The sequence below is a fragment of the Dasypus novemcinctus genome, chromosome 6 (genome assembly GCF_030445035.2).
Source record: "Dasypus novemcinctus isolate mDasNov1 chromosome 6, mDasNov1.1.hap2, whole genome shotgun sequence".
Lineage (NCBI taxonomy): Eukaryota > Metazoa > Chordata > Mammalia > Cingulata > Dasypodidae > Dasypus > Dasypus novemcinctus.
In genome coordinates, this window is record NC_080678.1 from 46,924,060 (window position 1) to 46,937,861 (window position 13,802).

The 13,802-nt window shown below is 40.0% G+C and overlaps 1 protein-coding gene across 2 annotated transcripts in view; it reads right to left on the reverse strand.

Annotated features, from left to right (window-relative positions):
* Nucleotides 1-13,802, reverse strand: part of HTR7 (5-hydroxytryptamine receptor 7) — a 115,873-nt gene that overhangs the window by 6,727 nt on the left and 95,344 nt on the right. Inside the window, exon 2 of one of the 2 annotated variants that reach the window (XM_071215759.1) lies at nt 7,689-8,452. In XM_071215759.1, coding sequence (XP_071071860.1) covers nt 7,690-8,452 — 763 coding nt within the window. In that variant the 3' untranslated portion in view covers nt 7,689. The remainder of the gene's footprint in view (nt 1-7,688; nt 8,453-13,802) is intronic. The other variant, XM_004449982.5, reaches the window with a different exon arrangement.

Below are 13,802 nucleotides of genomic sequence, written 5' to 3' on the forward strand. Positions count from 1 at the left end.
CGCGGTTCAAACCCCGGGCCTCCTAGACCCATATGGAGCTGGCCCATGTGCAGTGCTGATGCGCGCAAGGAATGCCATGCCACTCAAGGGTGTCCCCTGCGTAGTGGGGCTGTGCAAGGAATGCCGTGCCACTCAAGGGTGTCCCCTGCGTAGGGGAGCCCCACGCGTAAGGAGTGCGCCCGTGAGGAGAAGCGCCCAGCGTGAAAAGAAAGTGCGGCCTGCCCAGGAATGGCGCCGCCCACACTTCCCGTGCCACTGACGACAACAGAAGCAGACAAAGAAACAAGACGCAGCAAAAAGACACCGAGAACAGACAACCAGGGGAGGGGGGGAATTAAATAAATAAATAAATAAAAATAAAAAAGAAACAGAAAGCAGATAGCACACAAAACAATTGTTTAAAACCTTAAAAAAATATATTTTAAAACAATTTTTAAATCCTACTCTTTCTTCAAGACCCACCTCAAATACTACCTCCTTCATGATTCCCATCATGGATAATCTGTTCCTAAGAATTCTCCCTGAGGCTTATTTTTCTTGTATATCCCTCCATACTTTTCAATTTTACTTTGTGCTTAGTGCATTCATAGCTTACTAAGAAAACATATAGGGAAGCAGATGTGGCTCAACTGAGAGAGTATCCGCCAACCATATAGGAGGTCTAGGGTTTGGTACCCAGGGCCTCATAGCCCATGTGGTGAGCTGACTCATGCACAGAGCTGGCCCACACGCAAGTAGTACAGTACCATGCAGGGGTGTCCCCTGTGTAGGGGAGCCCCACACCCAAGGAGTGTGCCCCACAAGGAGAGCCACCCCGTGTGAAAAAAGCACAGCCCGCCCAAGAGTGGTGCTGCACACACAGAGAGCCAACTCAGCAAGATGATGCAACAAAAAGAGACACAGTTTCCCAGTGCTTCCTAACAAGAATGCAAGCAGACACAGAAGAACACACAGCAAATGGACACAGAGAGCAGACAATGGTGGGTGGGAGGGGGGGAGGGGAGAGAAATAAAATCTTTAAAAAGAAAACAAATACATATATACGAGAACATATAAGAAATGTATGTATAAGAAAAAACAAAAGAGGGCACACACCTGCCTTTTCTATTCCAAGAGATATTGTAAAACTTAAGTATGTGCAACTGCAAAGCATTAAGCAAATAGACTATTAGCATTACTATTTGATAATTTCATAAAAATGGAATTGCTGGAGCCTAGCGAGTTGATGCTGAGGGAAATACCATTATGGGGAAGACATAGTCTATGGAATAGCAAATTTGGGTTGCTTGCTTCTGTCTTTAAGTTGCATCCTATCACAGATACCCAGTTTCTGCAGCCTTGATGATTCCTCCCAATTTCCACTAGGAGCCATTGTGTATGTGTGTATATGTATGTGTGTGTTTAATCACTGGTTCCCAACAAGAAAGGGCAGAATCACCCTGAACTCCAAAGCTTCAGCACAAACCCTGGAGAAGCATATTTACAGAATTCACAGCAGAAACCAAGGTTAGTCAGCCAGGGCTCTGCTCTAAGCACCACTGCAATGGACAAGGATCACAAGGGGCTCCCTGAAGAGAAAGACAATACCAGGGAGAAGAAGCAAGAAAGAAAGGAAGAGCTACTTCAAAACAATTTCAGGAAATTCTTTCATATGGAAAGTGTTTGAGAAACTGCTTTAAAATTTTCCTCATAGTAAAGGTATCAAAGAACAAAAGTCACCAAAACACGATACTTAAAAATAATGTATGACAATTCAATACAAATACATAAGAAAAGTCATCAAACTAAAAAGAAAATCCCTGCTTATAATACATTATTGCATCTGTTTTCCTATGGGCAGTATTTGAACACTTGTGAAAAAGTGACAAAGATTACAGCTTATAGTGGTGAATTAAAATGACCAGTATATATCAAATGTAAGATATGGGCTACAGTTAGTAATATTTGGACGATGCTCTTTCATAGTCTGTAAGAAATGTTTCACAACAATGCAAGGTGGTGGGGGGGGGTGATGTACGGGGAGGCCTATATGATGATATGCACATTTGTTTTGTAAGTTCATGATTACTATATACTTATTGTTTAGGTATGCTCATGTATGAATGATATACTTCAATAAAATTTTTAAAAATGATCGGTTAGTGTTCTCCCTTCTATTTGCTCCTCTATCCCAAGGAAGACTTCCAAGTCCCTCCTTGACCACATGGGCCTCTTGTTATGCTGATCAAGAAAATGGGTAGAATTGAGTAAATATTTGAAAGTAGCAACACAGTCTAATAAATTGTTTACACTGGAATAATAGGAAGAAAACTATTATCTAGGAGAAAAATTAGATCTAAGAAAGCAAAGCAAAGAACAAAAATAAAAAGGATCAGAACCCAAGCAGGTGAGGTAGGAGAAAAGGGCTACAAAATTAAAGGGAGATGCTCAGAATCTTCAGGGTGGCCACAAGAGCTAGAGAGAGATATAGGGGGAAAACAAGGATCCTAAATCACGCTGTGAGCCATGAATTATAACCTTTTGTCATTCTTCCAGAGACTCCGGTAGAGCTGTGAGTTGTTTGGGGTTTTCACACTTGTGTTTACTTCCAGGCATCTGTGCAGAGAGTGGACCATGTGGGGTATCATTCTGGTTGCTAGTCTTTACCAGCCCTCTACTCTCACCCCAGCCACTGGACTGTGAGCGTCCAGAGGCAAGGACTCTATTTATCTTTCTCTCCCCTTCTGTGGCAGTTTGGCATTATTTATGAATTCCAAAAATAGATATTGGATTATGTTTGTAAATCAGTCTGTACCTGGGCATGATTAAATTACGACTAGGGCTTGGATTGGGCCACATCAGTAGAACGTCGAGTCCCCACCCCCTTGGTGATGGGGACTCACAAATAAAACTACACAGCAGAGCAGAAGAGTTCGTTGGAGTTTTGATGCTGGCATTTTGATGTGGAGCCTGGGGAAGTAAAGACATGGAGCCCCAGGGAGTAAGCATAGCAGAGCAGCTGAGCCCAGAGAGAATTGACCCCCAAGGAGAGAGAGGGAGCCGGTCACCTGAGAGTCCACAGCTGACCTTGTGGAGAAAACAGAGGAGCTGAGTCTAGAGAGAAATCAGCCCCAGGAAGAGAGGAACCCAGGAAGCCTGAACCCTGGCAGACGTTGGCAGCCATCTTGCTCCAAAACATGGCAACAGGCGTTGGTGAGGGAAGTAATTTATGCTTAATGGCCTGGTAACTGTAAGCTTCTACCCCAAATAAATACCCTTTAAAAAAACCAACTGATTTCTGGTATTTTGCATCAGCAGCCTTTTGGCTGACCAGTACACCTACCATGCCTGGTGCAAGGCTTGTACATGATAACTCGCAAATGTTTCTTGAATAAACCAACCAATGAAGAGTCTCTTTACATCCAGCCTCTACCTTCTGATGCACTCCACAGTGTCAATGAATCAGTCATCACCATTTTGATGATTCTACTCCCCACTTACAGATACTCATTCAATGACTTCCTACTGTCTATACCATGGTTTCTCCACTTTAGCATTGCTGACATTTGGGGCTAAATAAATCTTTGTTGTGGGAGGTTGACGGGTTTATTGTAGGATGTTTAGTAGCACCCTGGCCTCTACCCAGTAGTTGCCAATAGCAACCCTCTCCACCCACATTGTAACAACCAAAAGATCTCCAAATGTCCCCTGGGAGGCAAAATCACCCCTGCTTGAGAACCACTTATCCGTACTAAAAGTCCAAATTCCTGGGGCTAATGTGGATGATCCTCCATAATTTAAACTCATTCTGCCTTTCCGTGCTGATTTCTAACTCTTCCCTTATACAAACACTCAGCTTCTGCCAGACTGATCTTCTTATCATCTTCTGCACATGCTCCCAAAATAGTGCCTCTAAATAAAATGTTCCTTTCACTTGAAGCACCATTTCTGCTCTGATTTATGGGCATACAGAAACCCCTCTCCTTCAGGAAGTCTTCCCTGATCAGGTTAGGGTAAACTCTGAGTTATTTTCCTCTCCTTTGAATCACATAATTTTTCCTTTCTCCACCCTTCCTTTGTTCTTATAATACAAAGAGGGTAAATGTGCATGTGTGTATATGTGTGTTTACGTAGGGTCTATCCAATAGATGTATATATATATGCACAAAAACAGGAAAGAAGCCATGTGTTTCCAGCATCCTTGATATATGGCACAATTATAAGTAAGAATTGAAAAGCAAGGCTTCCAATATTGGAACTAACTAGGAAACTACCTGGTAGAGAATTTGAAAAATAATAGCAATTATGCCAAATCCCCAGAATAGCTCTATCATTAGAAATTTCCTAGAGTTGACAGGTATGACAGATATTTTTAGACCAATCATCCTAAATGATTTTAATAATCTATAACTAGAAATTCAAACAAAGACAGATGTAATAAAAGAATAGTCGTTCCTTTGGTCAGGGGATGGCAAACTTCAGCATGTGGGCCAAATCCAGTTGGCTGCCTGCTTTTATAAGTAAAGTTTTATTGTAACACAGCCAAACCCACTTGATTACTTATGTCTAGGACTGCTTTCTTGCTGTAAAAGCAGAGCTGAATATTTCACAGTAGTAGACTGCTGACCCCTGCCTTATACTAACAGGAAAAACAATATCCAGGCCTCCATACTAGCTGAAGGTTAATATCCTTGGACTTTATGTTAGCTGACTTGCTTTTATTTTAAGCACAGCAGCACAGAAGCTAAAAGCATTTTTGAACACAGACTTCCTGAGTTCAAATCCAGTTATATCATTATCTGTATGACTCTGGGAAAGTTATTTGACCTCTCTAAGCCTTTGTTTTGCCACCTTCAGAATGGAGATGAAGAAAACCAACTAATCACAAAGTTTTGAGGAATAAGTGATATAATTTGCATAAAGTCCTCAGTATAGTGTCTGGCAGTAAACCTTCAACGAATGTGGATTATTACTTTAAACTGGAAAATTTGGTTGAGTTACATAAGAAAAAAATAGCATTTTGGGAACTTATGATGTATGTGAATTATTAGCTAAAATAATACATAAAATTATTCTTAAGTTCTTTGACTGGTAGGAGGCATACAAACATAGTGATATTTTCTAATTCAGGATCTCCTCCATTCTTTCTTAGTTTCTATATTGGCTGTTCACCAGATTCCTTATCCCTAGGATTTCACTTTTATCTGCTCTTCTCATTACTGCCAGAGAGACGGTCCTCTCAGCATGTTACTCCTGAGAACTGAAACCAACATACTTTCCTGTTCCTGTGCTAAACAATTCTGGGGCCAGGTAAAATAAACCAGCTACTTGTTCCAGGAAATAGTAGCTTCTAGAAGATAGTACACCAACTAAAATAGCTTACTTATCAAGACTAATAGTTTGCTCATTAATACTTGCTTCAAGGTCCTCACACCTTACTGTACCAACGCCATGCCATAAACTCTGCCCAAACCTCACCAGTTCCCCACCTTGAAAATCACCCAGTCCAAGCCCTAAAACCCTATCAGAATTCTTTCCTTACTTCCTCCATCTTCGAAAAAACTAAGACTCTGTCAAGGTGGTGTCCTCCCATATTGCATTAAGTCTAATAAATGCAAATCACCGAGAATAACAGGTTTTGAGTTGCATTTTTGGAGAGCTGATGGCCCAATCCTCAGTTCAAACACTTTCAGCAGCTCTCCACCAACTACAGATCATTTGAAAAATATTATTTCATAAGGGCCAAAAGCACATGCTTTGGCATCTGCCATGTAGTAGGGCTGTGTGATTTTAGGTAAGTTACTTCATGTCCCTGAACCTCAACTTACTCTTCTGCAAATTGGGGGTGGTAGAGGCACTCATTTTATGGGTAGCACCATGTATAGTATGTCCACAACTCAATAATTGTTAGCAGGTATTATTATGTTTATTTATTATCTATTATGTTCCAGGCACTATATTAGATACTTCAATAGAAATCGGACTAAGACATAGCTCTTTCTCTGAAGGATTTCAGAATCTGGGCAATACTAGTAGTCAATTCAATAAGGTTCTTATAAGCCTAGAAAAATCCCTGGGGTTTTAGGTTATTCAGAGTACATATTCAAGAACCTATCGTTGTAGACTTCAAAAAAAAAAAATAGCTTTTTACTGTGAACAATTTCATATGTATAAAAGAGTGTATATAATGAAAAAAATGAATGCCTGTGAATCCAGCTCAAAAATTAGCATAATTATATTCTTAAAACTTTGAGTATCTAGGGTAAGAAATGATGAGCTCAGGTTTCCCTTATCCTGACTGGGATTTTCTGCCTGCTTCTTTCTAATGCTAAGTCAGAGACAGACTGAGTTCCTAGCAGTTCTTAGACACATTGGGGGAGTATCCTAGGATTGGAGTCTCTAAAATCTGTTGTAATCCGTGAGGGGACTTTGGACTCAATCCAGCCAATAAGGAGCAATCCCTTACAGCTCCCCCAGACCTTTGAACTCTCCGAAGGCAGGCCTGTCCCCGAGATTGCTGGAAGCACAAGGATCTCCTTAGCGACCTTTATGACACATAAAGGCAGTTTGGTATATAAAAAGTGTGTAGAACTAGAATTTGCATGATGTGGGATCCAGACCTCATTGTGCTTATAGCTCACTGTAGGACATCTCATCCTCCAGTTCTGTTACTTCTTCCGTCAAATGAAGGGACTGGACAAGCTGACAGGCAAGGTCCCTCTCTGCTATCATGGTGCGTGACTCTCTGGTCTATTCCTTCCTGCCAGGCTCAGGGAGGATGATGTCCTCCTCCTCCTCCTCCTCTCTCACATTCAACTCAGTTCTGGTCTCGCTCACCAGAACCTTCCACCTTTCTCCTCCCAAGGTTTCCTTCCCCTTCACTTTTAAACATGAAGAAGTCTCCTCTACCTCAAATTTATAACAAAACTTCCTCTGATCAGCTGACCACTCTAACTATTACACTGTCTCTCTCCCCTCTTCTTTACAATGCCAAATTTGTTAACATGTGAGTTACATGTAAAACTTCCATTTCCCTATCACCATCAGCCTTTGGCAATCCTTTTTCAACATCCTACTGAATTTGCTTCCCAGAAAGTCACCAATGCCTCCTAGACAAAGTCAACAACTATCCATCAGTTCCCAACTCCTAACACGGCAGCACTTCTTAAAAGCTCTGGTGGCTCTCAAGACATTGCCCCATCCTTGCATCTCTCCATGCTGACCACTCTCCTTTTCCCCAGGCTGCTTCCTTTTAGTCTGTGTGCATGTAATTACATACTGGAAAGATCAATTTGCTTCCTTCCTGCGTAGAAGAATTTAGCAATAAAGGATGACGTCATCAAAAAAGTTTTGCTAGATGGAAAAGTAATGGCAGTTAAAATGATGATGTTACAGGGTTTGGGGGATATGGGAACATAATTTGGATATTATTTATAGGAGGAAAAGAATGGAAAAGAGCACATTCCTTGTCATCAATCATGTCAATGGCACTTCATCAGCAAATAAAATCAATTTCATCTTCTAATTCAATTCTTTTGGAATTTTATTGGGCCAAGAACTGGAACCTATACTATACTGAATTCAAATCTGATCTGTTTAAAATATAAGCTAGCTGCTGATTCAGGAAGCTTTCTGTGATATGCTTCAAGAAGAAGTTCCATGAAAAGGTTTGGAGGTGGGGGATTAAAAGGAAAATAGTGATAAATGACCTTACAGCACAAACTCAGGTCTCTCAGGCCTCTCGGCAAGCTTCAGGGCTTCATGCATGCCTGCAGCTGAGAGCTTCCGGTTGATATTCCGATACTGGCACTGGAGCAGGCTGCGGTAGGTGGTCCTCAGGTCCCGGTTGAAGAAGGCATATATAAAAGGGTTAATGAGAGAGTTTGCATAGCCCAGCCACAGAAAGGTCCTCTCCACCCAGAGCGGGATACAGCTGCAGGCAGTGCCACAGATAAAGGGCCTGGCTGTCGAGAGGAGGAAAAACGGCAGCCAGCACACCGTGAAGGCGCCAACGATGATCCCTAAGGTGGTGGCTGCTTTCTGTTCCCTCTTAAAGATGGAGATGTTTTTCCTTTCCTGTTTGAGGAGTCTCGAAAGGTTTGCACACTCTTCCACCTCTTTCTGGAGTTTCACTATTCCGTTCAGGGAGATGATGCTTTCCGGCTCCTCCACACGAGGGAAGCCTGGGAACTTGTGTTTGGCGGCGCTCTTCCTGGCAGCCTTGTAAATCTGGTAGTACATGAAAAGCATGACAGACATGGGGATATAAAATGCCACTGCAGTGGAGTAAATCGTGTAGCCAAAATCCTGGCTGATCAAGCACACTTTGTCGTCGTTGACGTTCTGAGCCCATCCAAAGAGCGGCGGTAAAGTGATGGAGGCAGAAAGAAGCCAGACAGAGAGAATCATTTTCGCCATGCATTTCCCATTCTGCCTCACAGGGTACGTGAGGGGCCTGGTGATCCCGAGGTACCTAGGGGAGAAACGGAAAGACAGCGCGTGACTTGTGTACTCACCACCGTGATCTGCTGAGGAAGTACTGCCAGCCAGGGACTAGGCGTTCCACCCAGGAGCTCCAGGCCTTGCAAAAGCCCAGCTGGGGAGCGTCAATATTTCCACTTTGCAGGAAAGAAAGGTTCTGAGACGTTGTCTATTTTATTCCAGGTTCACAGTCAACCAGAGGCACTGCCTGGATTTGGCCTGAGAGCCCTCTGACACGAACACTCTTCATACCTTATGGCGTCCCACAGTCCATGAACTAAAGATTAAATACCCATCTCCTCCCATGACCACCACCCCCAAAATCAAGCAGGAAAAAGACATCAAGCCTAGTGTGAGGTGTAGAGACACATCCTCATGAATTAATCAAGGTTTGCCACTCCGCTATGACACACGCACTGACCTCCTCAGATGTCTTAATTCAGGCCAGGCTCTAATTCATTTTGACCTCCCCTCTGCAGTGTAATGAAAGTAACTCTTTACTATCCTAGAGACTGGTGAATTTTTTAGGAAATCCTGGGGTTTGGGAATGGAAAGTAGCGATGTTTTTTTTTTCCCCCAGAAAATATACAACAGCCATGTCAGAAGAGTAATCAAAAAATAAAAACGAGACTTGCATGCTACTTTATTAGAATTGTAGTTGGTGCTGGGTTTAAGATATATGTAGGGGATTTGAATCTCTGGACTGATAATATGACACCCAGGCCCAGAGCCTCAACAGACTTCAGCTCCTACACTTTGACTTATTGGACTTACTCCACTCAGCTAACATGGAGTTGAAGAAGGTCAGCCACCACAACATGGAGCCTAGAGTGTCTACAACTAGAAGCGGGAAGAGTGCATCCAGTACCCATGTGCAATCTAAGCCCTCACTTGACATAGGTGTGCAATGGACACAACCAATCCAATGTCCACAGAGAAAATGTGGAATGGGTGTGGGAACGGTAGCCATGGGGGCTGCTGGGTGTGGGGAACGGGAGGAAGAGATGAGATGTGGAGGCGTTTTCGGGACGTGGAGTTGTCCTGGATAGTGCTTCACGGACAATTACGGGACACTGTAGATCCCCCCAGGGCCCACTGGATGGAACGTGAGAGAGTCTGGGCTATGATGTGGACCATTGACTATGGGGTGCAGTGATGCTCAGAGATGAACTTACCAGGTGCAATGGATGTATCACGATGATGGGAGAGAGTGTTGCTGTGGGGGGAGTGGGGGGCGGGGGCGGTGGGGTTGAATGGGACCTCATATATTTTTTTTAATGTAATTAAAAATAATAATAATAAATAAATATTTTAAAAAAATAAATAAAAAAAAAAAAGAAAGCAAGGACAAAAAAAAAAATAAAATAAAAACGGCCTACCTAGTCTCTCAAGTTCTGAAGGAGAGCACAAGAAAGGGCACCGTTCTGAAACATACTTGGCAAACCCAGCATCCTCTCTGTGCTTAGCACTACATAGGAAATAAATATTTCTCTATCTCTGTTATCAAAAATTTATAATGCAAAAGAGACCAGAAATGGGGGGAGAGCATGTAGGAAGACATTTTACCAAATATTTAACTTTTTTACCTTTTCAAATTTATTTTCTCCTCTATATTTAACTCTCTTAGCTTACTTGGAAGAGGATTTAAGGAACACTTCAGAAGTAAAAACAAGTAAAAGCTGGTCATTTTGTTAATTTTCTACTTTATATATATAACATTGATGGAGCGCCTTCTACATATCACATGCTGTTCTAAACATCTGGGATGTGGCAAGAATAAAACAGACAAAAATCCTGCCTGCAGGCACCTGGGGAAAATCATTTAGGGTTGACCAGGACTGAGACGTGATAATTTTTACAGGTACATCTGAATGCTTCCAAAGACTTCAGGCATTAGTGGCACCACAAACTCTGCCCCCTTTTCCTTGATAAAGCTGATCCACCAGACTCACCTTATGTTTTGCAATGGTAATTAGGATTCTGGTTTTACTTCCTGATAGAATGAAACGAAGAAAAAGAAAGAGCTTTTCCTGAGATTTCCAGGAAAATAGCTGAGAAAAAGAAACTAGAGAGAAAAGGGGGACAGAGGTAGGGAGGGGTTAAAAAGAAGAGAGGAAAAAGGGAAGAAAAAAGGAACGGGGATATAAGGTAGGGCTTGCCTTATGTGAATTATCTAAACTTCAATTATGGGGAAAAAAATATTTTTCTAAAGGAAAATGAGAAAACCTGCAAAGAGGTGTTAGAACTGACTGGAAATTCAGTTAAGCTGCTCCTACCCTGAGGCTGAATGCACACACTCCATAAAAAATGTCTCCTACTTTGTTTCAGCGGCTCTTTCCAAGTTTTTCCTGCTGTAAATCTTCCTGCTGTAAATCTTCTTTTTGGATCTAGACCTTGCTCTCCACAGTCTCTGTGGATGTGGCCTTTCCGTCTTCTTCCTCGTTTCCCTGCTTCCCTGGCAGCAGCCTCTCCCAAGAATTAGCGATAGACATAAAATGCCCACTCCCAAGCACAGAGCTAGCTTCTAAGAGACTAACCCACCCAAAACTTCAGGTTACCGAAGAGCTGAGCGCCAACGGGGAGAGAGGTTAGTTCATACAGTTTCCCAAGTGGCCACCAGAGGGCGATGTAAGACCACCTCATCTACTTGCTGGGGAGAGGGGAGCTGGGATGGGGAGTGGTTAGAGCAGTAGGTATGTTAAAAGGAGAAAGTAAGAACACTTACAGCAAGAGAAGTTATATTTTGTTTGTGGGATCATACACAAACACAGAAGCCAAGAACTCACAACCTAATAAACGCCTGTACTTGAGGAAACCAGTTCCCTTCTATTCCTTCACAATTTCCTTGCTGAACCAGGAACAACACCTTCAGGCATAGCCTTTTCTCCTGTCCATATAAAAAATACCATATTCACAAAAATTAATTCTGAGACATTGAGAACCAAAAACAATGTCAGAATATTGGATATTTTTATAAGAACAGCACTTTTACTCATTCTGGTATACTTAGTCTGACTTATACAACATTTCAAAGTTGGTAACTGAACCATATACAGTCCCCCTAGAAGTACAAATTACATTCCATAAACTGTCCTATTTTAGGCTCTGTTCTCTAACAGCCTTAGGTCATATCCTACAGCAAGGTAGTTATTTTATAGACTTCTTTAGTCTCCTGGGTACCACTTAGTGAGACTTTAGAAGACTAAAATGAACTGAAGAATAATTAGAAGAAAAAAGGAGAGTCCATTAAAGTGTCTGGATATAAATAAATAAACAAAAGTCAATAGCATTTTAAAACAATTCACAATTGGAAAATACTGTGAGGGGAAATAATTCCATTCACAGCAACAAAAACAAACTTATAAAATACCTAGTAAAAATCTTTAAAATATCCAGGGCCTATAGAATAAAAACAAAATGCCACCAAGACACATAAAAGAATATCTGAATCTATGATTTTAAAAACATAGCTTTTTTCTTCAAAAAAGAAAGCGAATATAAAAGTACTTTTATATTATTTTTCCTCATTCTGTAACTACCATATAACTCCAATTAAAAACCCAGGTTGGTTTTTTTTTTAAATTTTGACCAAAATGATTTTGCAAGTTCATCAAGTAAGTATGCAAAAATGACAGGAAAACCTGAAAAAGACTTATAAAAGAATACTTATCCAACCAAAAAATATGACTCCCCCAAAAAAATTCAGTAATAATTATTCAAAAATAGTTCAATAAAAAAAATCCCAAAAATACATATATATGGGAATTTAATACAAAAAATAAAAAAGCATTATTTTAAATCAATAGTAAAGACTGGATATTTCCAATGTGTGATGACTGTATAGCAATTGGAGTAAAAACAAAATTGGCTTATCTTTCTCCTTATTCAAAAATAAATACCAGATGGATCAAATATTATCTTGCAAAATAATTAAAGTTTAAGAGTACCAGTGAGAAAATATATATTTCTACAATCCTGAGTTAACAAAGGCTGCTCTCAACCACAATATAAAACGTTTAGCATACAAAATGACACAATGATGAAGTTGTGTAACAGAAATTTTATAACAAAACCAAAAGATAAACAAGTAAATAATATTAAGTTTAGTTTAAAAACCATGATGTGCAGTTAAAAATCAAGTAACAAATCTGCAATCCCAATAAAAATATTTCAATATACATAGATGTCTTACAATAAGAAAACACACTCCAACTAAGATGGTGATGCAATTATCCAAAGAAGAAATGAAAATGGCCAATAAGCACTTGAAAACATATAAAACAGCTCATTAATAATCCAAGATGCAAATTTTAAAATTTCCCAATTTTGAGGGAAAACAAAATCCAGTATTGGAAAAATGGATAAAAACAGGCACTCTATTATTTTGCTAAAGGCAGTCAACTGAGACAACACATCTGGAGGGGAATTTGGCAATTAATATACCTTAATATTTACCCCTTGGATTCACAGTCAGACTTCTAGGTATTTATCTTAAGGAGATAACTATACAAAAAGTAAAGTGGCTATTGTGCAAGGTTGTTAACTAAAAGAAGAAGAAAAAAGAAACTGTCTAATAACAGTCAATAATAGTAAATTAGCAGATAAACTACAGTGTGTACACACCATGCAACCATTTAAAATGATGATGTACATCTCTATTTATTGACATGGAAACAACAGAAAAGTGAGGAGAAAAACATCCATGCTTCAAAGATATGTAATAGAATATCACATTGCATTAACCTTTTTATATAAAACTGGGTGCAGTGTGAGAGTGTTTGCATGTGTGTATACTGAGATGTCCAAAAGAATATTCACCAAAATATTAACAGTAGTTTCATATGAGTATATAGATTTCAGTGGTTTTAAATTTCTCTATATACTTCTCTATGCTTGTTTGGTCTTACTGTGTGTAAAAAAAATAATAGTGCTATTTTAATTTTTCAAACAAAATAAAAGATTTAACAGGATTCTCTGATTCCTAAGCCACTAAATGAGTCTGGCAATAGAGTTATCTACCTCCTAAAGTCTTTAAAAAGCTGAAAATTAAAAGTTAGATTGTTTTATTTTATTAGCTTGTCAAAAGCATTTTATTACATTCACAAATTTACACAAAGGAAACAGAACTCATTGGCATTTAAAATCCTATAATTACAATATAAGGTAATATTAGTTTCAGGGAAGTATTTTGTCCAAATTATACATTCATTCCCCTAAACCTTGTAAAATCTTACCTTTGAGGGAGAGGGGGAAAAAACCTAGATTCTGAATATTCCTTAATAAGCATGGTTAATATTTATCATACTAACATTTTATCCTAGAAAGTAGAGGGCATTCAAATT